Raw genomic sequence first — 27,686 nt, 5'->3', positions numbered from 1 at the left:
AAAATGGAGACGCACAGAAAATTATGGAAAGGTTTTAAGGAAAGTAATTGGCAAGCCAAAAAGGAAGAACTTTTGGAAAAAGAATTGTGTTGATTCTAATAAATACAGGGGTTTTACCAGCATCTCTCTACTGTGTAGATATCATTTTGAAAATGTTGTTTATCACCCTTTTCCTTCATTTCTTCTCCTGATATTTTTACAGAATATGTTTAAAACCTCTGTCTCACTGGCCTTGGCTGCCAGCCGAGCATTTTGTTCAGGGTTTATTCAAGCTCCTGTCCTTATGCCCCTGGCATTGTCACCCCTGTGCAGGTGCTGGGCTCCCCGAGAGGGAGTGTGACAGCAGGGAGTGGCAGCCTGGGCACGGCCAAGATTAATGAGAGCAGCTTCCCTCCCCATCACCTTTGCTGTCTTCAGCAGAACGGGTGCATTCCCATACCTTGTCTCCTTGAAAAAAGATCTCATTTTGGTTTAGAATATAAAGAAATGAACCCACAATAATTTGTGCAGTACATTTTTGGAAAACTTTCAGTCTAGGAGGTCCAGACTCTCGTGTCCTCCTGGCACTGGTGACAGGAGTTTCAGCTCCCCCACAATAAGTGATATATTTTGAATCATTCTTAATTAAGCCAGGTGGTGCTTTATTTGAGGATGCCAAAGAGGACAAATAGCATTGTAATTAATTTAGACTGTGGCTTTAAAAAAGTGGAAGCCTCTAAAGCGGCATGATATTTTAGTTCTTTTGGTATTTAATGAGTAGATAGTTTGAAGTATATCTAATTCTCTCTCAGGTTCACTAGTTTTTTTTGTGTTTCTGTGTTGGAGCTCTCAAGGTGTTATTGTTCAGAGTAACTTGGGCATGACACTTCAGCTTCATGTCATCTACTCTGTATTTGCATTTGTGTATTAATTTGAAACCCTATACATATTTATTTCTTGTAGTTTACATTTTAAAAAAGTAATTAATATTTAAAAGCCTGCAAGAGTGTTTTCAGAAGGAGTTGTGTCAGTTTGGCTGCATTTATTTAAACATTCCTAGGTCAGTATGAGCCTATGTCACCTCAGAAATGTTTAGCTGAAGGTGCTGAGAATGTTCAGGGTAACCTGCTAATCACAGCCAGTTTGAAAGAATATTATGTCACTGAGACTTTGTTAAATCCCAGGCTGTAATCTTATAATTCCCTTTGGTAAAAGGCATTTCAGTGCTTTTACTGTGCCATTTTAGCACTACGAGTGCTGCTATTAAAGTGGATCTTGGAGATAACCCCAACATCCTTCACTCTCAAAGTCATTAACGAAGAACACAGTTTATTTGCAGACAAGAGGTGGAGGGGTTGACTTCAGATTGCTGTAATGGAAGTTACAAATGACAGAGGCTGAGAAATGTTGAGACATAATCAACAGCTTTTCTAAAGAAGGTGTTTAGTAGGGATGGGGTGTGTCTGCTTTTTTCCTGTAGGTGCACGTGTGCATCTCGTGCTGGGGCATTTCAGCTTTAAATAAGCCTTTTTCTCTGTGCAGTTCTTTAATGAGCATTAAGACTGTTAGCTCTATGGTTTACTGAGATAAATTTTAGTAATTTTAATAATATGCACAGAATTAGCAGGAAATAATCTTATATAATTTGATCCAAGCATTATTTTACCCTCACGTTTCAGACTAGGAAGACCTACTTTCTCACTTGGCTTTTAAAAGCATAACTAGTTGCAAATTAATGAACCTCTGCTGCTGACTTTGATCTTTAAGGTCCCTTCCAACCCAAACCATTCTATAATTCTATGACTTTGTTACATCCTCTGGGTGTCAATGAAGGAGTGGGAGTATTTTAACAAAGGGATGGTTGATTTCTATGCTGGATGAGCCAGATTACTTGAGATTGTACTAAAACTCACCTGACAAATTCATGTGTGAAAGGCACCAGTCCCCATTTTTACTAAAATAAAGTAGAAAAAAACCCAAAAGTCAGAAATTTTAAAATTAATTTCATCCTTTGTCTTATCTATGACAATTTCTGGTTTGTATGCTAATTTTCTTGAAACAAGGGTCCAAATCAAAGCAAATCTTCATGACTAAGCTGTACATTGGAATTAGTGTTATCTGCAGCAGGCTTGGAATTTTTTCCTCTGATTATTTTTCTCTGAAGGTTTTTTTTTTTTTTTGCACAACCAGGCAATGCTTTTGAAGAGACAAATGGAGTAAGGAGATATCTCTGTTTTGTGTTTGTGTTGGAAATAACAAGTAATGCAATTAGCAGATGACTGCATGAACACTAGCAATTAGAGCTGAAGAAAGTATGAAATGTGTGAGTGCAGAGCCGTATTTTTGTGTCATCTGCACTGGCAGAAAACCAGGAAAACTTCACTCAGATGGGTAGAATTGTTGACTGATATGTTTTAAACTTTTTGTCTAATTTTGCCCAGCTCTGATTTTTTGAAATTTAAACCAGGTTTTGAGCAGTGTGATGAGTAGGGAAAATCAGAGTTTGTCTCCTCCTCTTCTTGTTGAGGGTGCTTCCCCCGTGTGTTTTACCTTCCAAGCCACTGAAATTTCTGCAATTCCAGTATCTCATCTCCAGCACTCACAGTTCAGAGGTGCATAGCAAGAATAGCCTTATTTTTGTGATTTTATCTCCATCTATTCCATACCAGTTTGCTTGTGCAGGTCCATTTGAAAGACCTTATTTTAAAAAAAACCACCCCAGAAATTGTAATCTATTTGACATGATGAGGTCCTTAACAAATTGGCTTTGTCTGCTCCTTGTGATCATTATTCCCTTTATGTCAGGGCTGCTGCATTGTTCTGGAAGTGCTGGGTGTAGCTCTGGGAAGGTTATCCCGTTTTCTCTGCCATGCAGTCAGCAGGGGCCATGTGCAGCCCTGGCCCTGCTGAGCCATGCAGGTGGCACCGGGGCAGCTCTGCAGCTGCCTGGGGGGCTCCGTGACCACCGTGAGAGTCACCGTGTGCTTGGCATCTCAAAGGGCAGAAATTCTCCTGGCCAGGGCAGCAGGGCCTTGCTCAAAACCCTTACGCTTTCAGTGGTCTAATAGATTTTTTTTTTTTAAAGTCTTTTTCTGGGTATCAAAATTTTGGTGGATCAGCCAGGAACTTACTTCTCGGCTGTCTTCTGCATAGAATCATGGAGTCATTTAGGGTGGAAAAACCCTCTAATATCACTGAGTTCATCTGTTCTCACAGCACTGTCAAGCCCACCACTAAACCATGTTTCCCAAGAGCCACATCTGTACTTCTTTTAAATCTCTCCAAGAATTCTCCCCCTCTTCCCTGAGCAGCCTGTTCCACAGCTTAACTTTTCTTTTTTCTCCCCTCTCCTTTTCCTTTTTTCCTGAGCTTTGGTAGAAATCACAAAATGCAACCTCTGCTGTATTTTGCTGTTTTTGAATTTTAACTGTTTTCCACAGCTTGGTTAGCGACCTCTTTGACTGCTATTGTTACTCATACCTTCTGAATATAAGAAAAAGAAAGGAAAACAAAGGCAATCAATATTATTTGCAGCTGCTGGCACTGAGCACAGCCAGTTTTTCAATATAGAAACTTTGTCCCTAAGCCTATTGTTGCTCCATCATCACCAGTTCCAGTCTCTTGAGATTTTGCCACCTCAGTGACACTGCAGGGGATTATAGTAATTAGCCCAGTCTTTCAGAGACAGCTATTGAGCCTCCTGGAACAGCATGGCCAGCTTTTGGATCGGTGATGTTACCACCCTGGGGTGGAAGAAAATTGCTAAGATGCTGTGTTGTAGGTGATCAGATGGGTCTGACAGAGGATGGAAGTGCTATGGAAAGGAGCTGGCCTAATTACCACATTGCTTCTTCTGTAGGACCATTTCCAAGGACAGGTCCTCACCAAGCTCTGATCAGCACGATTCCTTTGGCTTTTCCATCAGATAGACATCAGGTGATAACGGAGGGCTGACCTTTGGTGCAGTGTGATTTTTAAATAAAGCAAAAATACGTCACAGCAGTGCCAGCCGCTCAGGCTGTAACGTTTGCAAATGAGTTCCTGCTCTGGAGCTACCTAGAGATGCATCTTCACCTTGGAATTTAATTTGGAATGTCATGTATATTTATGTAAATCATATACATGTATTTGTAAATATGTTAATTGTGTGATAAATACGCAAAATAGCTGGGTTTTGCACTAGATCTCATGATGTCTCAGCTTGTTTACTGCAGCCAGAGGCATCATTGTCCATGATGCGAGTTTCTGGCATGGTAGTTCAGAGGAAAAGTGTGGAAACAGTTTTTAGATTTATTTATAGAGATGTCCTGAGGCAAATCAAGGTAAAACATCAAAACAGGTAATCTAGAGCAGGTTAATCAGCCTGCAGGCAAACTGACCCCCAGGTTGTGTGGCTGTTTACACCCCAGTGCAGACTGCTCTCCTGAGTGCTGCGTGGTGCTTAGCATGCAAAAATAGTTTCAGCTTGGGGATTTTTTCCCCCATCCCTAGGTTCCTCATTAATTTTGAGTTCTGAGTGACAGTGATTGTTGTTGTTTAAAATGAGAGTTTCCTCTGCAGAAATGTTACAGCAGGGTGGAAGTTATTTCTTGTACTTTTCTCTCTTTCTTAATTCTTTTCTCCCCATCTATAACAAGCAAAGGCAACTTTTGCAATGGAAACGAGATTTTTTTTTTTTTTTATGATCTGCTAAGATGCCTCGTTAAGAGTATTGTACTGACACCATTATGCACCTGAAAAAGTTTCACTTAGAAACTTTTTGTAACCACAGACCGATGTTTTCACTGCAAGTTACCAAAAACTCTGCTGAGTTTCTGTGGGGAGTTCTTTGATCTGATTCTACACAAGGTGCAAATCCCCATCCCAAGCACCCACAATTTCCTTCTCCTCAGGCACCAAAAGCCTCACACTCAGATTGGTGTTCTGGCTTAGCTGGGAGTGTCAGACTGGAGGCAGGGGTAGGAAACCAATTACCTGGGGTTCTGTTCTGAGAAGTGCCTCTTTCTCTCGTCTTTGGAAGTGCTGTCAGTTTGTTGTGCTGCTGGAGCCTTGAACAGGCAGCAAGAGGTCGTTTACTGTAAGGAATGACTCCCTGTTTTTATAAAGATTTACTCTTGATATTGGGGAATCGGTGTGTTTAATTTTTGCTAGATGGAATAAATGATTTGAGTGCAATTCAGATTCAAAGCAGGCAGGGTCTTTAGTTATCTGACTTTCCATTAAATTACATTAATTGCAGGGCAGTTGGACCAGGTGACCTTTAAAGTCCCTTCCAACCCAAACTGTTCTATGCTCCTGTGATTTTTGTAGGAGTTTCTAGAGCTGTTGACTCCCAAGGGAAGAACCCAGGACTCAGCAGTGAACTGTGGCCCTAGATAGGGACACATATTTTGAGCATCACATGGTCTCTTCCACCTCCATGGGACTGATAGCTCAGGATCCTGATGCTGGCTGCTGCCAAACATTCCTGTAAATTACAGAGTTTTATTCGTTAACCAGACAAATTAACCAAGTAATACCACATCTGTAGCTACAGATACAATAGAAAATCCATGTGGAATACTGTTCTTTAAAGAGAGTAAAAGAGATGTCAAAGTTTCAAAAATAGCTCTGGGTGATTCCTTCAAAAAGTGTAAGAAGAGCCAGAAGATGCAGGCATTTAGTTTTTAATTTTACTTTTCAGTACTGTATGCATGTTTCTGAGAATTTAAAAAAAAAAAAAATTATTTGCCTTAAAACAAAACTAAACTAACTCGTGCCCAGTCACACCACAGAAATGCACAGAAATCCTGCAGAGACTGAGCTCTGACACTGTTGGTAGAGCAGTTCCACTACTGGGCCATGCAGTATATCACACTTAGAAATAATGGTTATCCTGGTAAAAATGATTAATTTAATTTCCTTTGCAAAATGTAAGGCTTGCTCTTTCTCTCCTGAAGAACCAAGCCATGCTGAGGTCACTGGAGTGTGTGTGGGTGTCCTGCCATTTGTGGTTTAGGTAAATAGGCTTAGGTAACGTGTGTGTTAGGAAACATTTACCATAAGCCAACTATTCTGGGCAGGTTGTTTGTTCCAGGTGAGTGATACAGCAGTGCACAGCCAGTGCTTGACCTGCCTGCTTTGGGACTGGCTTGAACTGACCTCTCTGAGCTCCCATGTCACTAATTACGGTGAAATAGGGTTTTCTTCTTGCTTTTTGCTGTGAGAAAAAACTGTCTTTCTTGCCCACGCTCTTCTGGTTTACAAAGTGGTGCTCAGCAAGAAGTCTCCACTTATGGGGAAGAAACACTTTGTGGTTTTCACTTGGCAAAATATTAGCTTCTTATTTTTCCTTTACCAACATAATTCCTGCTACCATCAGTGAAAATTATAGGGAGATTCTCCAAAGACTTTTAGGTCAATGGAAGCCTTTCTTTGACTTAGTTGGATTTTAATTTGTAAGCATGTAAAAGAGATAAGAAAGCCCTAATTATAATTTACTAATGCATTTTAAGACTCTTGTTACAGGAGGCTTCTGTAGGAATAGAGTTTAATAAGGCTGGTAAGGCTGCAAGAACTCTTTTTCTTCTGCACTGAGCCCTGTGTCAATTAGAAATAAGCCTACTCATCTATTGTACTTTACAACAGCCCTGTACACCAGCTGTCTTGTTCTTTAGACTCTTTCAAGATGCCACTCTTTGATGGATCTTCATCCATCCCAGCTGTTGCAGAACTGGGTATTTCAATCTTGAGGTGGGTCCATGACAGGACAAGCAAGCTCCCTGTTAAGTACAGGGCAGGCAACATCCTTCAGAAATTTCTACATCTCACCACTGGGTTTTTTCCACTCTGATCAATGATTAATTTAACAGAGGTTTTAAGTCACTATAAACACTAATGTCTATCTGTGTATAAACAAACAGAAAGGGGCTTCTACAAGTAAAGAAACAAAACAATTTACCTAATATTTAAGACAAGAGAATCCAGACTACAACAGGAGTCTCAATCAGTATTTATTATCCAGGAGGGTTTCCAGGAAATGCATGCCTTTTGTTAGGGGGGAAATAAAAGGTGGTGTTGTTACTCAATATCAGTGTAGCAATTTATTTTATGGTGTTTCAATAGTGTGATTTCGTGGTAGCTCAGGCTGCTGGTGAGAAAGTGGGCAAAGCAAAGGGAGAGAAGAAATGTAGCCAGTTTATTATACTGTGTAGATGTTTCGGTAGATACTGTAATGCCTTGGAATGTGTGGATGGAAGGGAAACCCACTTTCTTCCCCCCCTTTGGAGAAAAGAGGGGTAAAAAGGGTGGTGGGAAGTGGAGCTTACTGCTAAAAAAATAATCTGCATGATGGTAGATGCGTGGAACTTTGGTTTTCTATTTTTATCTGTGTGCATCAATACAGTAACATATCTGGTGTCAGAGGTTTCTTACTTTCATAGGCATTTTTACCTGCTCAAGTTATCAGAGTGCTTGGCAAAACCACAGAGAACGTAGCACTCTACACATTTTTGCAGAATTTCAATATGTTTTGCTTGAAGAAAAATAGAAAATCAGCAGATGAGGCAGAAATACCCTGCAAGAGTCTGCTCCCTCTTGTCTTCTGGACTACAGTCCCTCCCTGCTGTGTTTATTCCTCACCTTACACTGGTGTTTGCTGCGAGAGGCAGGTCTGCAAAATTTCTAGGAGTGTGGCACACCGACGTGGGAAAGCGTTTGTAGAGCAGGTCCTTGGAGTTTGGGAATCCTGCGAGCCTCTCTGGCACAGCCCATGTCAGTCCCGCAGCATCGCAGGCTCTGTTGCCATGGGGACCGGGGCTCTCCGCAGTGACGATCCGCCCTAAGGATGCCGTGCGACCGCGGGCAGGGAATAGACAGGGAATGGGCAGGGAATGAGCCCCGCCACCCTCCCTGCCGGCCCGGCCATCCCCCGGCTCGCAGGCTCCTGCCCTTGGTGCTGCCTTGGCTTTGTGGCAGCTGCCGGCCCCAGGTGCCCTCACCGGGACCCGCCTGTGCTGCGCCGCTGCCGGGGAGAGGGAGGGTGGCAGAATTCAGGAAGGATGAGCTCAAGCAGGCTCGCAGCCGAGCTTCCTGATGGTCTGCACAACACCCAGCCCTGCCTGGAGACATCTGTCCAAAACCCAGTGGGAAGGGTGGAATGGGGACGTCCTGGGTGGAATAGGGCTGGGAGGAGGGCGACGGGCATTGGGGAAGAGGGATGGTGACACTGCTGCCAAAAGGCATGGGGAGATGTCAGTAGGTGACCCTGGAGCCCAGCAGCTGATCTGGAAGGCAGGTGCCAGGCTGGCATTACATACACTTCTTGCTGATGGGAGGTTACTCCCTTCCTCTATGTTTTTTAAGCTGTCTTTTCTGAGGCACATTCTGTATTGCACCAGTTCCTGGGCGCAGCCTGGTGCAGGTACAAATGGTGACACCGCTGCTGCTGGCTGGTGACGCAGTAGCCTGACACTTGGTGTGCCAGTGCAACAGCATTTCTGAGCATCCAGACATTCCCAGGAGTAAGTCTGAAGACAGTTGTGCATAAAGATGAAGTGCCAGACATAAGGGGTGTGTTCTCGGATGCAGACCTCTGGTGGTGATGCTGTGCTCTATTTTTCCGTGATAAATACGACTTTTACAGGGCACAGCTAGACCTGAGTTACGTGTGAGTTTAATCATCAGGGAAGGGTGATGTTCTTGTTGGGCTGGCTTGAAAATGGGATGTCCAAGATGGGGGATCATGAGGAACAGAGCAAAACTGGACATTTAGGGAACTGAGCGCTGCCCTGGAGTTGTGTATTCTGACTTTTTTTTCCTTAGAGGTCCTGTGATGCTGCTCACATCAAAAACTTGTCTTCTCAAGGACAGACAGTAGTTATGTGTTCCCTCCAATGAATCCCAGCTTGGCTTGTGATTCATGGTCTACCTGGACAAATCCTGAGCATCCATTGTGGCAAATGAAGTGCATAGAAATGTCACTTATGCAGTACAAATGCTACATGTAACGAGTGCATTGGGAAAAATGAGGTTCAAAGTGTTTCTGGTTGGTGCAGACAAAACTAGAGGGTGCATTTGCCCTTGTAAATTGAAAATGAAGTGCCTTTCATGTCCCAAAGCTGTGCTTGAAAATAAATGCATTTGTAGTTATTACAGATACATGTGTATATATAACAGGGAGAACTACAGAAAGACCTATAAGGGGATTAATAATTTAATCTTCAGAAATCAGGTTTATCATGAAGAATGAAAGCCTTTCTGCCTCCCATTGAGCTTCAGGGAGAAAATAAGTGCTCAAAGCTGTTTTTAAAGTGTGTGCTGCCTGGGCCTGCTCACTGGAGGGGGCAGAGGTCACATGAATATATAGTGAGTGATCCTTAATTACAGACTATCTCACAGGACACGTGTGTAATGGGGCTGAATTAAGTTTATGGTCTTAATTAGGAATTTTTTAGGTTTTGAGTGCTTGTTTTTGCAACCTAAGTGTTCTTACACGGTGCGCTGTTTTATGCACATGTATGCATGGTGTGACGCTAAAAGTGTGAGTTATCCTAGCTCCTGTATTAGTCCATAAGAAATTGTTATTAATAACAAGGTGTTCTAGCAATGCCCTTTGCAGTGGAGAAGTGCATGTGGACTCTGGATCTGATATTCACCAGGACTTTTTGTGGTGCAGTTGACTCCCTGCTCCCAAGAAGGAACAGCGAAGAGCAACTTGAGGGGTCTCATTGAGGAGCCTCGTGGCTCCTCATGGCATCATTTTGCACAGTGAGCACTCAGCGTTCAGCTCCCAGTTCACAGGGGTTAATTTCCTTTTTGAGCCTGTACTGATGAAGATATCAGAGAAGAGAAATGGTGGTAGGCCTGCCTCTTTGTGCTCCTCAAAAGGACAAGGATTTCATGTTGTTTCCCATCTGATACCATCTTCTTGCACAGCCCCCTCACTCTTCTCCTAGGCTACCAGCTGCATCTTCCCCCACACGTCTCACCTTGGGTGCATTTCTGTGTGGTGCAAGGTTAAGTACGTATCTCACTGTTTAAGATGTTGTGCGAGGTGAGACCACATGTAGAATCCTGCCAGCCACATTTTTCTTGCAGAAATTCCTTTTCCCAGCATAGGAACAGTTTAAAACAGCAAGAGGAAATGAATCTGGGAGAAGAAATGACAGGACAAAATAGCAATAATCACATTTCTTGTACCCTCCTGTACAGACTGGCAGCTGAAGTGACCATTCCTGCACACACATGCAGTTTGGTGTGTGATTAATTCAGCAGTAGTCCCCTTAAACATGACTGCACAGCAACAGCTACTCTGAGATCATACAGAGCAAAAGCCAGCAGGAGACTTTGCAAAGGTTACTGCTCTGTCCTCGCTGGGTACAGTTTTCTCTCTGCCTCTGGGGGATGATGAGGTTGTGGAAAACACTGTTCTCCAAGGCACCTGTGTTTATGGCAAAAACCAACTTGGTTTGCATTTGAAAGATTTGTCCTTCCTGTGCATGGAAAGGGATCACTAAATCCCAAAGGCATTTCTGCTGATGGTTGGTGAGAAATCCTGTGTTGTTCTCTCCCATAGGGAAAATTCTGTGTACTGTGTGCAGCTATGGTTACATCATATGGTGATGGGTTATATGATGTAACCTCCTCCATGCGTTGAATCACATCAAAGCAGCAAGTCTGGAGAAATTAGGAAGGTATCACGGTGCAAAAAGCAGGACACACTGTGCTCTGTCCTAGGTATTGCAGAGAGCGGTGGAAGCAGAGAGGTTCATCTTAAATGCGATGTGAAATCACTGTGTCAGGGTCATATGGCGTGTTAATGTCTGTGAGCACCTCTTACGCTGCAATGAACACTTAAGGGTCAGTGTGAGGGATGGCTGTGCCCTGCAGCACTCCTGAGTTGGGCTTGTTGCAGTGGGAAGAGTTTAAACAAGAAAAGCATCTGGGGAGCCCTGGGTGGCTGCTGCCAGCCAGAGAGAGCTCCGGGCAGTAGGCAGGAAGAACAGCACCACCCCTCTATCAGGGGGTCAGATTTTCGTTAAAATTTCCTTAAAGTGTGCTAAAATACCCTGGGGTTGAGTTATGGAATAGTTTTGGTTTGGAAGGGACTTCTAAAGGCCTCTTAGTTCAAACCACCTGACATGAGCAGGGAAATGGTCAACTACATCAGGCTCATCATCAGGTGTACAAGAGGCTTTCTGTAAGGAGGAATTCAGCATGGGTTGCTGTTCTGTTTTCCTCCCCCTGCTAGCTCCAAAGTGGCGGAACATGAACTGTTGGCACCTGTCTGCCAGGGTTATGGTAAGATAAGAATGGAATCAGTGGTTGTAGCAGTGTTTCAGGACAGCAGAATTGCCATTTCACTGCTCTGGAACAGTCAACATGGAGGGCACCTTTCCCAAGAGAAGTTTAAAATTAGTGGGAAAGTAGTTTATTTTTTATTTCAAGCAGTAAAAACCAGTAGCCCAGTGGAGACCTTTTTATTCCTCTCAGCTGTGTTGAAGTATAAAACAGTATTAACGGTGTCAAAGCCTGAGAACACAGCTCAAGGCAGAGTGAAGTGCTGGCACCCGCAGATCAGGCACCTGCTTTTCCTTAGGCCGGGCAGAGGCTGGGGACAGACAGGGCTGGAGTGCCACCGTGTGGTGCTCAGCACCAGCGCTGCCAATACACTACGGGAAAACATTTATTAGTTGGAAAAAAAAAAACCAAACCCCAAGTATTAAGCAAATATTTCTTTCCCCTTGCCAGGCTCAGCTTGGTTCCCTCGCTCCTGGCTCCTCTGCACTCCTGCAGCAGTGCAGGGGATGCTGAGCTGTTACAGCGTGCAGAGGTTCCTCTCTGCCACCCTTCCCTCTCCTCACATGTTGAATTAAAGCCTGGTTGTTATTTAGGAAGCCCTCTGCCGTGTATCTGTGTGTCCTCAACGAGGAGAGAGGATGCCTAAAGGAGGGGAAGGGACTTGTTAATCCTGTCTGCTGGCTGGTTGCAGTTACAGAGCGGTGAATCAGAGGGATTGTGTTGCTCTGCTTAGGATTTTCAAGTTTGCAAATGTTTCCCTTCAGTATGGAAAACATAATGTCTCGGGATATCTCTGCATTGTGGAGTGGTGGACAATGCAGTGACCTTCAAGCCAGCACCAACAAAGAGCAGGTAAGCATGAGAGCACAAGGCTACAAATGAACCCATCTGAAAGGTGGGACACAAAGTGCTGAGGTGCCTATGCAGCTTCTACACCTGACCAGTGTGCTCTGCCATGTGGATGTGGTGGCTGACTTGGTATACTCTGACAGCCTGCTCCATTGCACGGTGTTAAATGTCTGTCAAAAGACTGGTGGTTGAGGCTTTACTTGGAGATTTTGGATACAGAGGGGTTTCTGAGGTCCCAAATGAATATATTAGTGCCTGACTAGTCTGTTCCTTCTTTTTTGGGAGCTGTTCTACTTTACCTAATTAAGGGTTTTTAATTGGGCCATTAATTCATTGAGGTGATAGGACACCTGGGATTTTAAATCTAGGTTTCTCACATCCCTGGCAACATGTTAAATGTTGGTTAGTGTTTGTCTTTTTTCTCTCACTGGGAAGTCCAGCTTCTGCCTTTTCCATACAGGCCGGTTAACTCCTATGGTGAAATTCATAGTGTGTAATTGTGCCATCAGCTTGTCTTGAAAAAAAATCTGTCTTGAAAGGAGTTCCCAGACTGCCAGCTCTGTGAGCCAGGAGGGAGGATCACCTCTGTTACAAACTGCTCACGGGTGCCTGAAGAGGGCAGAGGGGAGTTAAAATGCTGCAGTAATCCAGTGCTGGCTGCTGTGGAGATAGAGGCTTGTTTTGCTCTTTGCAAGAGCTTGAGGGTGATAAACTGAGGGAGAGCCTGGGATGAAGTGTATCTTTGGTCTAGACAGAGATGTTTACAGTTCTTTTTGTCTATCTTTGTCATATTAAATCTCTACTTGCTGCCTTTATCCCTTCCCAATGCAGAGCTCAGCCTTAGCCTGTGTGAATGAATCATCTGCCCTTTTGGCACATATGTACAAATGATATGTCCAGCTCAGAGCTGAACCCCTGGCAGCTGAGGGCCAGCTTTGCTTAGATTTGTGCAGAAGTATTTCCACTCCATGCCCACCTCAGTACAAAGTCAGTTTAGCCCCAGTCAGGTAGGTGTCTGATTTCCAAGGGAGAGCATCCCTTTTGTGACTTGCAGAGTAAGGACAAGGAAATGGGTAAATTGCCATAGTCTTTATTCATCATTTTTAGTGCTATTGTCTTGGTGAAATGTTAAGTCGCTAAGTGTTGTAGGAATAGTGAAGTGATGAACACAAGCAAGGCTCCCAGTTACATCAGGCCCGTCAGATTACAGCGTGCTTTTGCAAGGAGGTGTTTTTGGTAATGTTCTCTGCAGTGCATTTTCATGTCTTCATAGTAGTAAGAGGTTGTTTGGGAAAGTGGTTCAGACAGCTCCTTTTCGGTAAGGCCTTTATTCCCAAGTTTCCTGAGAAGTCACTAAGTGTTTTTCAGAAATTATCCTTGTTAGAAAGATACTGCTTTTCAAAAGTGAAGGTGATTAATCTTGACAGAGCACTGCCTCTGTTCTGTGAGTTGGGAGCTATCCATTCCAGATAACAACCTGTTAGTTGTTTTAAACAACTGTTAGTTGTTTTAAAAGACATATTTTTCATCCTCATCTTGCCCAGGAATGAATGGAAATGGAAGGCACTTTGGGAACAGGTTCATGATAGCATGTACTTTGTGTGACATGTGTCTGCTGATCCTTTGTTTCACACAACTGAACGTGTACTGGCATGGACAAGGTCTTTAACCTGATGAGTTAATACTGAAAGAAAATACTGTGCATCAAATATATATTTTTGTGCGTGTGTCTTTGAGGAGTTTTTCAGTATATGATGCCATAAACACAGGCCTTAAAGCCAAAACCTAAAAATTATACTGCAGTATTACTTTTAGGAAGGACAAGGAAAAAGCTAGTATTTGAAAGTGAGATTTGCATTACAGTTTTAAGTCATAGAAGGATAACAAGCTACATCCTCTGTGATTTCTGAGGAATCTGTGTATTTAGCTGACTCAAAAATTACTTTTAAAATTTGTACTACTTAGGAAAGTTATTTGTAATAGGTTATGAAATGCTTTGAAAAGGTCACCTGGCAGGTGCTTACTGAAGAATGTAAATGATGGCTCCAAGACCAGCAGAAGCTCAGGAGGGAGGCAGGGCCCTTCAGCAGAGCCCTGTGCCCTGGTCAGAGGCCCGTGGAGTCTTGCTGGGTTTGGTGTTGAGATCTGGCTTTTATCTGTCATGGGGGGAAAGATGTCTTAATTTCTGCTGCCTTGGGTGTTTGGATCTTCTCAGGTGCTTCCTCTAGAAATTCCCCTGTAGTCTGTGTCTTTGGGCTTGACAAAGATACCAAGGATTTCAATGTTTGTGCTACAGGGAGTGTCTTGTTCTGTCTCACCCTAAACCAAGACTGTATCAGCCATCCCAGAACTTTGTGCTTGGGCTGCTTTGATGCTGAAATAGCTGTCACAGGCTGTGCCAGAAGCGTGGCCAGCAGGTCAAAGCAGGTGGCTGTTCCCCTCTGCTCCCCTCTTGTGAGACCCCAGCTGGAGTCCCTGCCCTGAGGGGCCTGGCACAGGAAACAGGGACCTGTTGGAGCAGGCACAGGGGTGGCCATGAAGGTGCTCAGTGATGGAGCAGCACTGCTCTGGAGCCAGGCTGGGAGACTTGGGGCTGTTCAGCCCAAAGGGGCTACGGGAGAGCTGGACAGGGGCGTGCAGGGCTACAATAACTGAGAAAAGGGTGGTTTGGGAGTGGGTGTCCAGGAGAAATTCTTCCTTCTGAGGGTGGCGAGGCCCTGGCACAGGTTGCACACAGAAGCTGTGGCTGCCCCATCCCTGGAAGTACCAAGGCCAGGTTGGCCGGGCTGGTGGAAGGGACGGGGCTAGTGGGAGGTGTCCCTGCCCGTGGCAGGGGTGAGATGGATGAGCTTTAAGGTGCCTCCGACACAAATCGTTCCGTGACAGTATGGAATGTGAATCCAGGGCTGCTTTAGCATTGCTTGGCCAGGAGAGGGGGATCCTTTGCCATGCATTCCCCAGGCGCTCCAGATGGGAAGTACAACACTCACTGTGCTTCCCGTGCCTCCATGTTTCCAGCAGAAACCAGCCTGTGCCGCAGGAAACACATCTGCCTTGCTTAGATTTTCAAACTTGGCTTTTCAGTGGCTGCAGAGGGGACCAGGACGTGTCCCTGGCGGCTCCCGACCGCTCGGTTTGCGTTCCCGGTGTTTCCCTCCGCTCCCGGTGCGTCCCGCCCGGGCGCTCTCCAGGGTGCTGGGCGCTCTCCAGGGTGCTGCCCCAAGGGCTCGGCCTCGGGATTCACCCTGCAGCAAATTCGTTCTTTCGCTGTCCTTTCCAAAGAAACGCCCGCTAAAGGCACCGTTTGGCTGTGTATATGGAATTCAGTATTCCATGGGCAATAATGCTGTGTCTGTAGTGGTCTGGTCACACGCTGGAAGTTATTTGGTGTGGGGGGGAAAATACTCCAAAAGTAAAGGAATCTCACCCTCTTTCCTTGGTGCGGCAAAGGTGGAAACCGTCTAGCTCAGAAAAAATGTTTTACATGTTACTGTATTTACTGCGATTGTTATTTGGGGGGTGTGTTTTAGATAGTGTTTGTGAGCTTTTGAGAATCCTTAGTGCAAAATGTTATCCTCTGGTTTTATAAGCGAGTAGCAAACAGGTCTTCTCTTTTTTAGAAGCAGTGGTAAAATCCATATATGCACATATTAAATAATAATTGTGTAAGTAACAATCAGTCAAGCTTTGATTTGGTTGCTGTGGGCAGGTAACCTTTGAATTTGAGATAGGTAGAGCCCATTCAAACATGAACCTGTGTCGCCTGGTCCAACACTGAAGTGCAGGCACACTTGTACACATAACAGCACGGTTGCTTAAGCAGAGCTGATTATGTGCAGCAGCGAGGTTGCAACTGAAAGGATTTAAAGTGGATGAGATGTGGGTCACACTGGCTTAAGGCTTCCAGTGGCAAACAAGTCAGTTTTCCTGTTATAAGCTCTTGCTGCCCTGGTGTAATTGTTTTTCATCTAATTATAGTTGGTAAAATTATATTTATTTACATTACTCTCTTGGCTTTGAGAGAACAGAATTCTGTTTGCAGGTCAACAGATGTAGTATAAACAGGTTAACAGAAACATCCAGAACCGTAGTTCAGCCACGTTATTGTAACGGGACAAGTTGTGAGTGAACTAAGCTACTACATCAGGTAGGTCAGTGGGGTTGGAATGGAGAGCCCTCCTTTTCACTCCTCGAGTTGGTCATTGGCAATATTCCCCCTGGTTTTGGGAAAACAAGGTCATAGAACTTGTAAATTACAAGTGGTAGGATTGATCTGTCAGGGGCACAAGTGAGATATATGCAGGTATCTTTCAGTGTGAAACTGGCTTTTTGTGACTCTTTCCCAGATAATTGCCCTTAGGCTTGAGCCGTGTCCTGGATCAGGATGCAGGGTTAGAGGAGCATTCCCTCAGGCTGGCACAGCACTTGTCTGTGGCATCAGGTGGCAGTGGGGGAGCAGCAGGCTGGAAGCAGAGCCCAGCAAGCTCCCTGCTCCTGGCTGTGGTGCCATTCCTGGTGGTGTGAGTGGAGCAGGAGCCAGGCTGGGAAGCTGCACCTGCAGCCCTTGGGGGCCTGACCTTGGCAGCAGATCCAGCCATGTAACTGCAGGGATGAGGGAATGCCAAGAGTGAGCCTGGGGAGCACAGGGTGCCCTTTGGGAATCAGACCCAGCAGGTCTGAAGCACCTTCACAAGGGTCCCAAAGAAGGGGATCCTTCTTTGTGTTAGCTTCTGCCCTCACAGGACCAGAAACAAACACAGTAAGCAAAGGTGAAAGCAGGTAGGGCAGGGAGGAGGATGGGAAGGCACTTGGCAGTGTTGGATTAAATGGTCAAGGTACTGTTCCCATCCCATTAAAATCAATAAAATGTGTGCTGTTGCCCTTAGTGAGCCAGTGCAGGAGGCCCTGTTTGACTTAGTTAAAATAGAATGTGACATCAATAATTTCAATCAATATGAAAACAAACACAAGTGGAGCAATAGTTGGAGTTAATGCAACTTGGAGACCATTGGAAAACCACAGGATGGCTGTGCTTGCTAGAAATACCTATCTGTAGTTTATTTAGGGTTCTGATGAAACAAATATGCTTCTTGAATTGCCAACTTGGATGCAGCTGGGATACCTCGACCTCATAATTGGGGTATTTCTTTAAACCAGACATCAGTCTCTGAAGGGCCTTTCTATGTCCTTTTCTTGGCATTTGGGAAGTTGTTGGTGTATGCAAATCCTTTCTTTGCCATGGCACAGCTTGGGCAGCAACAACAAAGGCTGACTGTAAGGATTTTCATTATTCTATAATTGCAGTTATCTTATCTTGGCTCCTTGCTGGTCTGTAAGCACTCACCTGTGGCAGTGGTACTCTGGATGTGTAGTTGAGCAGCAGAACTTGGCCTTCATATGTTGTGGATGCTGGAAATTCAGAAAGGTTCAGAGAGAGGCTGCACAAGTTCCTGGAAAACAGCTGGTGAGGATGGCTGTGTAACTGGATATGCCTGGCACAGATGCCCAGCAGTCTGAAACACACAGAACCTGCAGGACTACTTGAAATTATCATCCATGTTTGTCCTTTTCTACTCTTTGTTAGGTACCAAATTTTGACCACTATTGGAGCCAGAAGACTTTGGTCTCATCCCAGAGCGGCTGCTCTTATTTTGCCAGGAACACATTATCTCATTTTCTTTGTCCATAATAGAGGAAAAATAGTTTTATAAGAGCAGATTACTATTTTCAGTAACTCTCTGAAGATGAAGGTAGCTAAGCAGCATCTCATTAATGTTTGTCAGTGTTGAACTGAGCACCTTCAAGACAGAACCCTGCTCTGTGTGTGTGGGTGGTATTTGAAATGTTACTGCATCGTCTGTGATATATTCTTGGTGATGACCACTAAAGGTGGCAGTGATGTGATTTGTACTCTGATGGTCTGACAGAAAATAAGGGAAAGATGTTAGAAGTGGTCTGATTTAGGTCCATTCCTACCTTAACTTGCCTCTTTTCATTTCTTTGGTACTGCTTGCTTTTCAGCTAATAAAATATATATACTCAAGGTACTGGAAAAGGGGGGACATAGTTTTATATATAATCTTCTTTGTTCCAGTTCAGTGGCACTCATTTCCAGCACAGAGCTTTGAGAAGACCACATTGCCTTTGCATGTTCAGTAAAACAAGTATGAGAGAATGTAGAGCTTTTTTGTAACCTTAATATATTTTCTCTCAGGAAATATAAAATGAAACCTATACAGCATGCCTATGTGATTGTTAACTTATTTCCAGAGTTATTGTACCTTTAGAATTACATATCTGTAGAATAACTAGGATGTAACCAGTAAATAAGAGTGTGGGTAAAACAATGAGTGATACAGGAGGCACTTTATAACTGTAGTCTGTGTTTCCTTAGTTAGCTTTGTACTTTTACTTTCTGCAAGGACTGCTTTGCTGCCTTTCTTGGAATACATAGTCCTGTAGGCACTGAAAGGGCTGGGTATGCTAATACACGCAATCCCTCGGAATACCCTTAAATAGTTGAATTAACTACATTGTTGCTCTGCCCTGGAATTTCCAAGTGGTTTTGTGCCTATTAAAACAGTTCCATCACCTCCATCTGCATCCCTCAAGAGGTGGTGTTGAGAGAAGAGCTTCCTGAGAAGAAGGGGAAGGCTGCCCACCTCTGCCATTTAGCCTGGCTGGAATAGCAGCAGAGGGAAAGTCTTTACCCATGCTTGTGGCTGGAGGCGAGCTAATTCAGTGAGCCAGGACTCTCTGGTTTCCAGGCCACTCCTGTCTGAGTGCCCACCTCCAAGCCCGGCCTGCCTCTCAGCAAGGAGCAGAAGATTAAATCAGTGCACAATTTGTAGGGACAGAGATGGTGGTTGTTGCAGATTTTGCAAAATACTCCGTGCATTATCGTGTACGAGTTACGCAGGGCATCGCTTTGGAGGGAGCCTAATTCCTTTATGGAGTTGCAACCTGCCTTGCTCAGGGTGGTTTTCCATGACAGTAGACTAAACATTGAGTTGTCCAGTTTTCATCCTGGCCAACTATTGCCTAAGACAGCCCTTTGCCATTTTTACCTGTTTGAAGCTGGTTTTGATTTCCAGGCAGTTTCCTGAATGTACTAGAGCTTAGAACTGGAAACAACAGTCTCCATTCTGGCTATGAAGCAGGACAGGCTTTTCCCACTCCATCAATGCCTCCCTTTTTTTTCTGCATTTTTGGGAACAAATTTGAGTCACACTTCCTCCCAAGGCTTCTAGGCTTGGTTTTAACTTTGTTTTTGCACTGCCCACATGATTTATGCGGAGAGAAGCTCATTTTTGTGAGCTGGACCTCTGATAGTGGGTATGCTTCAGGGAAGAGAATCACTCGCGTACATCCTCTCTTTTTGTACTCAATTACTGCTGGGTTTCACCCACTAGGTTTTTATAGACTGCAAATGCTGATTTGCTCAGCAAATCAAGTCTGTCTGCCTGAAAGCTGGCAGGTGAAGCCTGGTGCTGGTCATAGCTGTGGCCGTTGCAGTGCTGCAGTGCTGGTGCTGAGTGCCTCAGCTGGTGGGGCAGCCAGAGAACAGAACCTGGAGACTCTGAAATGGGCACATCAGCTCAGGAAGCTGATGCCTAATGCCAGCTTGGGAACATGCAGACAGGAACTGGAACCCCGGTGAAGCATCCCCATCTTGGTATCTCACGGTGAGTTCATGACCTGGAGTCTGCTCACAGATCACTCAGAGCTCTGGACAGCTTGAAGCCTCATAAGCTTTGTTATCCCAAATGGGATTTTGTTGGATCTCACGAGTTCTGTGTTTCTACATTCTGAGCTCAGGATGACACATGCATTTCAGAGAAAACCCTCCCTTTTTCTGGAACTGTGTTCTTCTGTTATTGTGCATCTGCCCACTCTCCCACTCCCCTCCCACACATGGTTTGTGACAGCATCGCTGTATGTTCTGCTTTTCTGATGTAGCACCTCCACAATACATTTTCTATGTTTAGGGGGAAATTGCTCAGTCTCCATTTTTACTTGAAAATATAATCTTTAGACTGATGTCTGCAGAAGAATTTGTTTTTGTTAGGATCTCTATATACAATGTGATGACAAGCCTGTTCCTACCTTTTTTTTTTTTGTTTGATTTTTTTGTTTGTTTGATTGTTTTGTTTTTTAGGAAAATCTGTCTTAAAACAGAGTGCTTCTTTCCTGTAAGGACATAAACTGTGTCAAATATTGATACTTTATGTTCTTCTCCCAGACAATATATGTTCTTTCCAAAATAATCTATCAAAAGAAACTTTTTTTCCTTTCCTTCCATATTTTTATGTCTCTTTGAGGTTAGGGAGAAAATGTTTGTGGAACATAGTATTGAACCCCTAGAACTGGCCTGAAGGTCTTCTTTACCAGTAATCCTATAAAGAATATTTGCTATTTAATTTCATTTTACTTGGCACCAGTTATTCAGTTCCAGTGTTGGAGGTTTTTCTCTTGCGTGGCCTGGGTTCGAAAGTACATCAAGTCCTTGGTTAACTTATAAGTGAGTTTTCTGAAAGAAGAATCATTTGATACTGAGGTGATGAGTCTGCATGTACAAATCATCAAAAGATGACAAATTGATTGATAATAATGACTGCCATAAACCCTCCTGTGTGTCAAACCCTACTGTGTGGACCCCAATGCAGGATTTAAACATTTAGTGGCTTAGACACCCTGAACCATGATCTAGAGAAATCCTAAGACTGGGATTTTTCAATGTGGTGGCTTATGATTTGGTCTTATTTTCAAACTTGTTGTTTAAGATCCCATGAAAAGGTTGGGAAGGTATCAGAAAAGTTCAGTTCTAGACTAGCAGCTGTTTGTTTCTGGTTTACAAGTGGTGGTACCTGTGAGGTTCATACAATGTGAAGAAGACAAGGCATGCCAGAGTCCTCTCAGGGATTCCAATCTTCTCCCTTATTTTATTCCCATGGCTGCCTCCACTTGTCTCCCTGTTCTGGTGGCTGCTGCTGCAGCCACTTGTGTTTTAGCCATGGCTTTGTGTAGCCTAGTTTTCCACAAATGGGAACAACTGGGAGAAAGCCTGTACTGAGAGGAGCCAGAAAAAGCTTGGCTGACACTTCCTGCCCTGCTGCTTCCCATGCCTCCTTCCACTAGGGAGATGTGTTTTGGATTGAATGCACGGATCACTGGCTCAAATACAAAATAGATCCCTGTTTTAAAGGTGCTTTTAAAATGCTATGTAGTTTTCATATATAATCCATTGTAAAAATTTCGTCCGTGGTATTCTCAAAGTGAAACCTTATGGTAACAACAGAAGTCATCAATGAGAATTAGTTCCATGGTGACAATCAATGGTCCTGCTTCACATGAGCTGGAGACCACCAAGTTCTGTGGGTAGCAAAGCAAGGTGAGGGGGGAATTCAGGCTGGTCTATGAGCTGCTGTCACGTGAAGAGCTCTCAGGACATCTGTCACTCCTGTGGTGGGGCTGTGCTAGAGAGAAATTCCTGGTGCTTGGTTCTGGCCAGCGCTCAGTACAATTCCCTGAAGGCAGGGAATGTATTGCAGGGGGAAGCTCGGCTCGGGGAATTGTTTCTTGTGTTTGGTGGGTTTTAGTGCTGGTGCCGGTGAGCTGCCATGTCCCCGTGACTCTGGGGTGGTGACTAAGCCAGGGATGCAGACGGCTTTGCTGCGCTGGGGAGTCGCATCCTGCCTCTCCCTCAGCACCTGCCTAGAGAGGCTGGAGCATGCTGTTGGAGGGAGCTGGAATGGCATCATTTGTCTGCTAGCAACCAATGCAAGGTCTCTTTTGATCTACCCGTGTCCTGTTTTGATTAATAAAAGCTTGATGCTGATACTGATAGGAGTTACCCAAGCAGGCGGGAGCAGAACTTTGATTTAGCAGGGGGTTAAGCAGTGAGGAGATGACAGACCCATCTGTCTTGGATATTAGTGCTAGTAATTAGTGTCCCAAACCCGAATGATATTTTGGGGAGTGGGGGCGATGAATTAGTGACATATTGTCACTTTCTTTTGGTCGCTGCTGCTCTGCACCTGCAAGCACTGTCCATCTTCAGGGCAGGCCTTCAGAAGTTGTTTTAGGAAGTGCCTGAGAGCAGCTTTTGGGGTTGAAAAATAACCAGCAGCACCCCTGGTGGTATGATTTTTACTTAGGTGGGGTTGAGCCGAGCGGGGCAGGCTGAGCCCGGATTACGCTGCGCGCTCTGCGCTGTCCCTGCTCGCTGCGCTGGGTTCGCTGCCGAATGCAGCTCTCCTGATGCAGCCTCACGTGGCTGCAGAGAGCCACAATGAGCACTTGAGCATTGCCAGCCCTTTCCAGGCGTCCCTCCTGCTGCTTGCAGGTGAGCAGGCTGCGCCGGGGCTCTCCCAGCCCCGCACATTTTCCTCCCGGCTCCCTGCGGACCGCCTCGGCAGTGAGGAGGAGGAGAGGAGCAGCAAGGCGTGTGCAAGCGGCAGCAAGTCAGTAAGTCAGACTGCACCATTTTCTTCTCGCCCTGTGTGAAGGCGATGTGAGAAGCTGACGGGAGCTGCCCCCTCCCCCTCTCGCTGGGGATGCTGAAGTGGAGCCCTCCTCCCAGCCAGAAGACGCAGCCTCTCCGGAGGAATCCCAAAAGACCTTCCCAATTTGGTGATGTGTGTTTAAAGGCCGATTTTTCTCTTCCTTCGCCCCGGCTTTTTTTTTTCCCCCCCCTCCTTCCCAGCTGAGTCTGAAGCCCGCCTTCTCTTGCAGGCACGGCCAAGCTGAAGGGCTTGCAGCCTGCTAGGAGGGGTTTTCTGGCTGCTCCCTGCTGGCGTGCGCGGCTGCGGGCACTTCGGCACGCTGCTCTGCTGCTCCCCAGCCATGGGTGCTGCAGGGGCTGCGGCCGAGCCCTGACCTTTCCTGGGCTGCCGGAGGAGCAAGAGTGGATTACGCCGTGAACTTCTGGCTCGCAGCCAGTGCCCTTGCGGAAAAAAAAATAAATCACCTGGATATCCGCGTGTGCCGGGAGCAGCTTCCTTGGAGCTGGTGTTTTCCTCGCCAAAATGGCTCACGCGGCAGCTTCCATTAAAAAAGTTCGCGAGTCCGAGATCGAAGAGAGGGAGAGAAACCTTGAGAAGGAAAGGAAAAGGCAGCGGAAAATCTCTAGGGCAGATCGGAAACGCAAGGTATGGGGGGGGAAACCAGCCTCCTTTTCCCTTTCCCCCACCCTTCCTCTGTCTGTGCAGCACCTCACAGGTGCTCGCTGCCATGTGCAATGCTCTCCCCTTCGTTTTCCAGACCTTTCCCATCACATTTTCCTTTTGTGTTCCTTCCCATCCCCTCTGAGCCCTGCTGTGGTTTTAGCTCATCTGCAGTGAGATTAAAGTGCTGCCAGCCATGGTAGACCACAGCCATGCAGGGAACATGCACGTAAAGATGGCACGCTGGTATCTCCACTTTCCCTTCATCCCGTAGGGCCTGGAGCTCCCTGCCATCATTCCCAGTGCTCCAAGCCCCTGGCTGATCTGGAGAAGTTGTCAAGGCAGGGAGGTGGCTGTGCTTGTGCTTTGCGGCGTGAAGGTGCATTTCTCTACTTCACAACAGCACTTCTCCCCCATTTCCCATTTTTAGTTCCACTTCCCACCTCCTCAGCAGCGCTCAGCGCTGTGTGTAGGACCCGCCTTGGGGTGCTGGGAGCATCAGCTGAGCTGTGTTGCAGTTTTTGGGTGTCACAAAAGGGATTCTGGGCTTGCCGCTGTGATTCAGTGTATTTACACTGCACACTGCAGGTATATTTGTCTAGGTAGGGCCTGGCACACAAGTCTGCAATCTGTCGGGTTTGCCTCTGTTACTGATGGCAATTTCTAGTTCTCTTAAGGCATATCTCTTTAGATGGTTCTGATTTTGGGGAGGTTTCTCGTGATTTATAATTATTTATTGTTTTCCTTCTGTGTTAGAGGGAATGATATCTCTCATTGTCTTGACATGAAAAAATCAATAGAGGTGATTTGTTTGCCAAATCACTATAGTTTCCAAGGACACAAAAATATGATAGTGGAGAAAATACTAAAATGAAGGTTCTGTTAATCTTAGCTTTAGGACTGTGATACATGGGGAGTGCCTGTGTTAATGCCTTCTCATTGCTGCTTCTTTCCTCCCATCTCTGGGTTCTCTAGCTTGTGATGTGCATTAACTCATTCCATGACACTGTGTTTTTATCTATTCTTTAATTTCTCTGGAAGGGAAAAATCGAGAGGCAATCCACCCCCCCCACCCCTCTCCCCTTCCTGCTACATTGCGTGTAAACACAGATATCTGTGAAAAGAAAAGCCTAGAATTCAGCCATGTAGTGTTTGAATTTACAGATCCTTTTGGCAGATCTCTAGAATTCAGAAGCCATCTGCTCCCTTGGCATACCTGGGCAGTTATGAATTTGTTTTGCATTCAGTCTTTTTATATTCTGAACTGCATGGCTTAAATAAAATGACAGAGGCCGTTTGATGCCTTTGGGACCTCTGGGTGTGATCCCCATGACTTCTCAAATGCTCACTTTGCAGAGTTCATTAAGTCACATCCAAATTGTCTTTATCAAAAACAGGAATGTCATTTCTCATGCATGCGGTGTCTGGATGCTGGGCAGGGCTGCTGGGAGCAGATTGTGATTACTCTCCTAATCCCTTAAATGGGGCACTGCAGCATAAAGTAGTTTTTGTGATTACATTTTTGATTGTGGAATCCTCTGCAAAACAGCCTTTTAAAAAAACATACTTGATGTGTGGATGTCCTTGATGAAAGGGCTTTTTTTCCTGTCTGCCCAGCACCCATCTCAGTTACTTAATTACAGCGTGCGTTGTTTTTCCCGATCGTCACAAGTCCTATTTCCTCAGCATGTTTGATTCCACTGCCTGCTGGACTGCTTTAATTAAAGCTGGACGGAATTAATACTGCCCCTTCTGCTATCTCTTTTCCCAGAGTGCGGCATTCCCTGGCTGCCAGCAGGCAGGCTCAGGCCGCATCCCTGTGAGCAATCCTGTGTGCTGATGCAGGCTCCTCATCGGATTTTGGGATCCAGGGATCACCAGTGGGCTTTGCTTAGAAAATACGGGGAGCGCTCCAGTGTTGTGTGTGTTTCCTCCCTTTTAATATTCCTCCCCTGCTCCTGGCTCCCTTCTACTGCGGCTGTACCTTGCTGTTACATAAACAAGTGCCTGGCTGCACCCTAAACTTGCCTTCAGTCAGATGGTCGGGGGTGGGTCAGGCTGGGCTTTTCCATCCTGCTGCTGCTGCAGGAGGCACACAGCAGCACAGCCATGAGTTGTTTATGTCTGCATCTGCACATGCAGTTCAGAAATGTGGGCATGTATGCACACCCATCATATGTACACAGAACGACCCAAATAGAGAATATATGCTACATATTGTCTTTCTATTTAGTCATCAGTTTAAGTGAGATACGTGTCTGTGACATATTTATGTATCTGTCACTTTAATTCCTGAAGAGCAATAAATGGTTTTACTGTGAAATGGGATTATCTCCTAGTAAGAGCCCTCCGAGTTTTTGTTGACTTTCTTGGAAAATGGAGGCTAGGAACTAATTAGGTGCGCAGGTCCATGAGAGGCAAAATGCAAATGAATAGATTTTTGATTGCTCTCAGCACTTGCAGTGTTTCTGCATGGAGGGAGTTTGGTTCCAACTTTGTGATTTGTTTGAAAGGCCTTACACTGCAGTGAGTGGATTTTCCCTACAGTGGAGATCCATTTTGTTTGTGGAAGGATCATTGGAGTGGGGGAATGTATCAGGTGCTGTGGGCTGTCTTTCCCAGCCCTCATTTGGATACATGCCATGCACAAGTACGTGCTGAATGCACAAAGAGTTCGTTTGGCCTTGTGATAGAAACTTTTCCTGTGTCCCTGGAACACCCTGATTATGCAAAAGAAGATAAATGAAGGGCCATGGCCTTAGCTCTTCCACTGCTGGGCATCTGGTAGTACCATCCCACCCTTCTGCAAGCTCCCAGGGATGCTGCAGGGCGTGGGATTGTTGTGCCTCTGCCTCTGGAGTGTTGTGGCATGTGACCATCACCTGTCTGGGCAGCAGCACCACAAACAGCCCTGTGCTCCTGGGCTGGGACCAGAAGGTTCTGAGCTGTTGTCACAGCTGCTGCCTGATGTAGCCCCGAGCCCTTACAGTCCCCTGGCCCAGCAGCAGAGCTGTGAGCAGGCCCAGAAGGGCAGTGAGCTGCTCACATCCTCGCTTGGCCATCCTTAGTGGTTCTTTAAGGATGAACAGAATTATTCCACGCTCAAAAACAGGGAAAAGGACTTTGCACACTGAATATTTTCTCTTGTGTTCTTTTCGAGATTGACTCCTTTGATTTCAAAAACCGATTGACAAGAGACAGCTCTGCTTATCTTGCATCCAAGCTGAAAATTTTCCCTTTTATGCAGGCCTGACCTTTTCTTGCAGTGTGGAAAAAAGGATACTGGTGCAAATGTGTATGTAAACAGCTCCCCAACCTTCTGAATAGTTGTGTGGGTACCCAAATGTATTAAGAGCATTAAAAACCAGGTACTAACACAGCAGGTGAGCAGCTTCAAATATATAGATTTTATGTCAATTTAATTCCATTTTACCTAAATTCAGCATACGTAAGGCCCAGCTCCACTGGCCTCTCGGTGTCTTTAGAGAGAGCTGCCTGTGGCTCACCCTTTGCAGAGTGAGGCGAGGGAACCGGGGTGATTCCTGACGGTCATTCACTGAGTCAGCAGCCAAGCTGGAATTACAGCCTGGGAATCCAGCTGCCTAGCCCCTGGCTCTATGTAACACATGCTTGCTTCTCCCTGTCTAAAGTACTTCTCAAAGCAGACACAGCTTCCTCTCTCTCCATGTGACAAGTGTTGAAAAGATTTTCAAAAATCCACATAAAATCCCAAAGAAGAAACCTGTTATAAAAATGGATTCTGCTGCCAAATGAAACTGGTTTTTGATTGTTACAGATGTGGTAAGCTGATGGCTGTTACCATTTTGCCATCAGTCATGAGGACAGACTTTGACATCTGGTCTCTACTAGCAGTTGTTGGGTCTTTATGTAGTGTTTGAAAAAGGTTTAGAAAACTTCTGTACCTTTTGGAAGGCCAGATTCATGAGTTCAGTATTCTTAGCATAAAATGTTCCACAGCATCTGGAATATTCATCACTGTTTGCTAAAAGAGACTGAGGACCAATAGCATCAGGTGCATTTTGTCCTTCCCTTGACACCCTAAGCACAGATGAAGCTCACACAGAGCTACTGCTGGACATTATCTGCAGAAAGACAAGGATGGAGGGATTCAGCTGTCAGCAGAATTCCAGAGTGTGTGGGGAAGAGTCAACATACAGTAAGTGCCTTCCACTACGGAGCTGCAGGAGACAGAAAATGAGTTTGCTTTGTTTTTACCTCAACAGCAGACATTGTTTCACGTTAGCATCTCCTGCTTCACAGAAGAAGAAAATGAGAGACTTCTCACATTCTAGAAAATGTCAGATTTGTCTTAAGCCCAGGCCCACTTGAATTTCAAGCACATCTTTGGCAGGGAGGGTGGGTGTTTGCCATTGGGTACGACGGCTCTGCACT

At 45.3% G+C, this 27,686-nt stretch overlaps 1 protein-coding gene and 1 long non-coding RNA gene across 50 annotated transcripts in view; one reads left to right on the top strand and one right to left on the bottom strand.

The window, feature by feature from the left end:
* ANK2 (ankyrin 2) overlaps positions 1-27,686 on the top strand; it is a 277,110-nt gene that overhangs the window by 101,596 nt on the left and 147,828 nt on the right. For 10 of the 49 annotated variants that reach the window (XM_064416069.1, XM_064416079.1, XM_064416060.1 and 7 more), the window contains exon 1: positions 22,410-23,258. The exons of 18 other annotated variants lie outside the window; for them this stretch is intronic. In XM_064416069.1, coding sequence (XP_064272139.1) covers positions 23,136-23,258 — 123 coding nt within the window. In that variant the 5' untranslated portion in view covers positions 22,410-23,135. Of the gene's footprint in view, positions 1-22,408; positions 23,259-27,686 lie in introns of those variants that run through there. 21 more of the 49 variants (XM_064416105.1, XM_064416082.1, XM_064416080.1 and 18 more) reach the window with 7 other exon arrangements.
* Positions 5,161-7,752, bottom strand: LOC135299910 (uncharacterized). Its single transcript, XR_010361749.1, has 4 exons — positions 7,600-7,752; positions 7,411-7,492; positions 6,920-7,005; positions 5,161-5,446 (listed from the first exon to the last, which is right to left on the bottom strand). It is a non-coding gene; the product is annotated as an uncharacterized LOC135299910 (long non-coding RNA).

Source organism: Passer domesticus, chromosome 4 (genome assembly GCF_036417665.1).
Source record: "Passer domesticus isolate bPasDom1 chromosome 4, bPasDom1.hap1, whole genome shotgun sequence".
Lineage (NCBI taxonomy): Eukaryota > Metazoa > Chordata > Aves > Passeriformes > Passeridae > Passer > Passer domesticus.
This window is presented reverse-complemented; position numbering and strand designations above follow the sequence as displayed.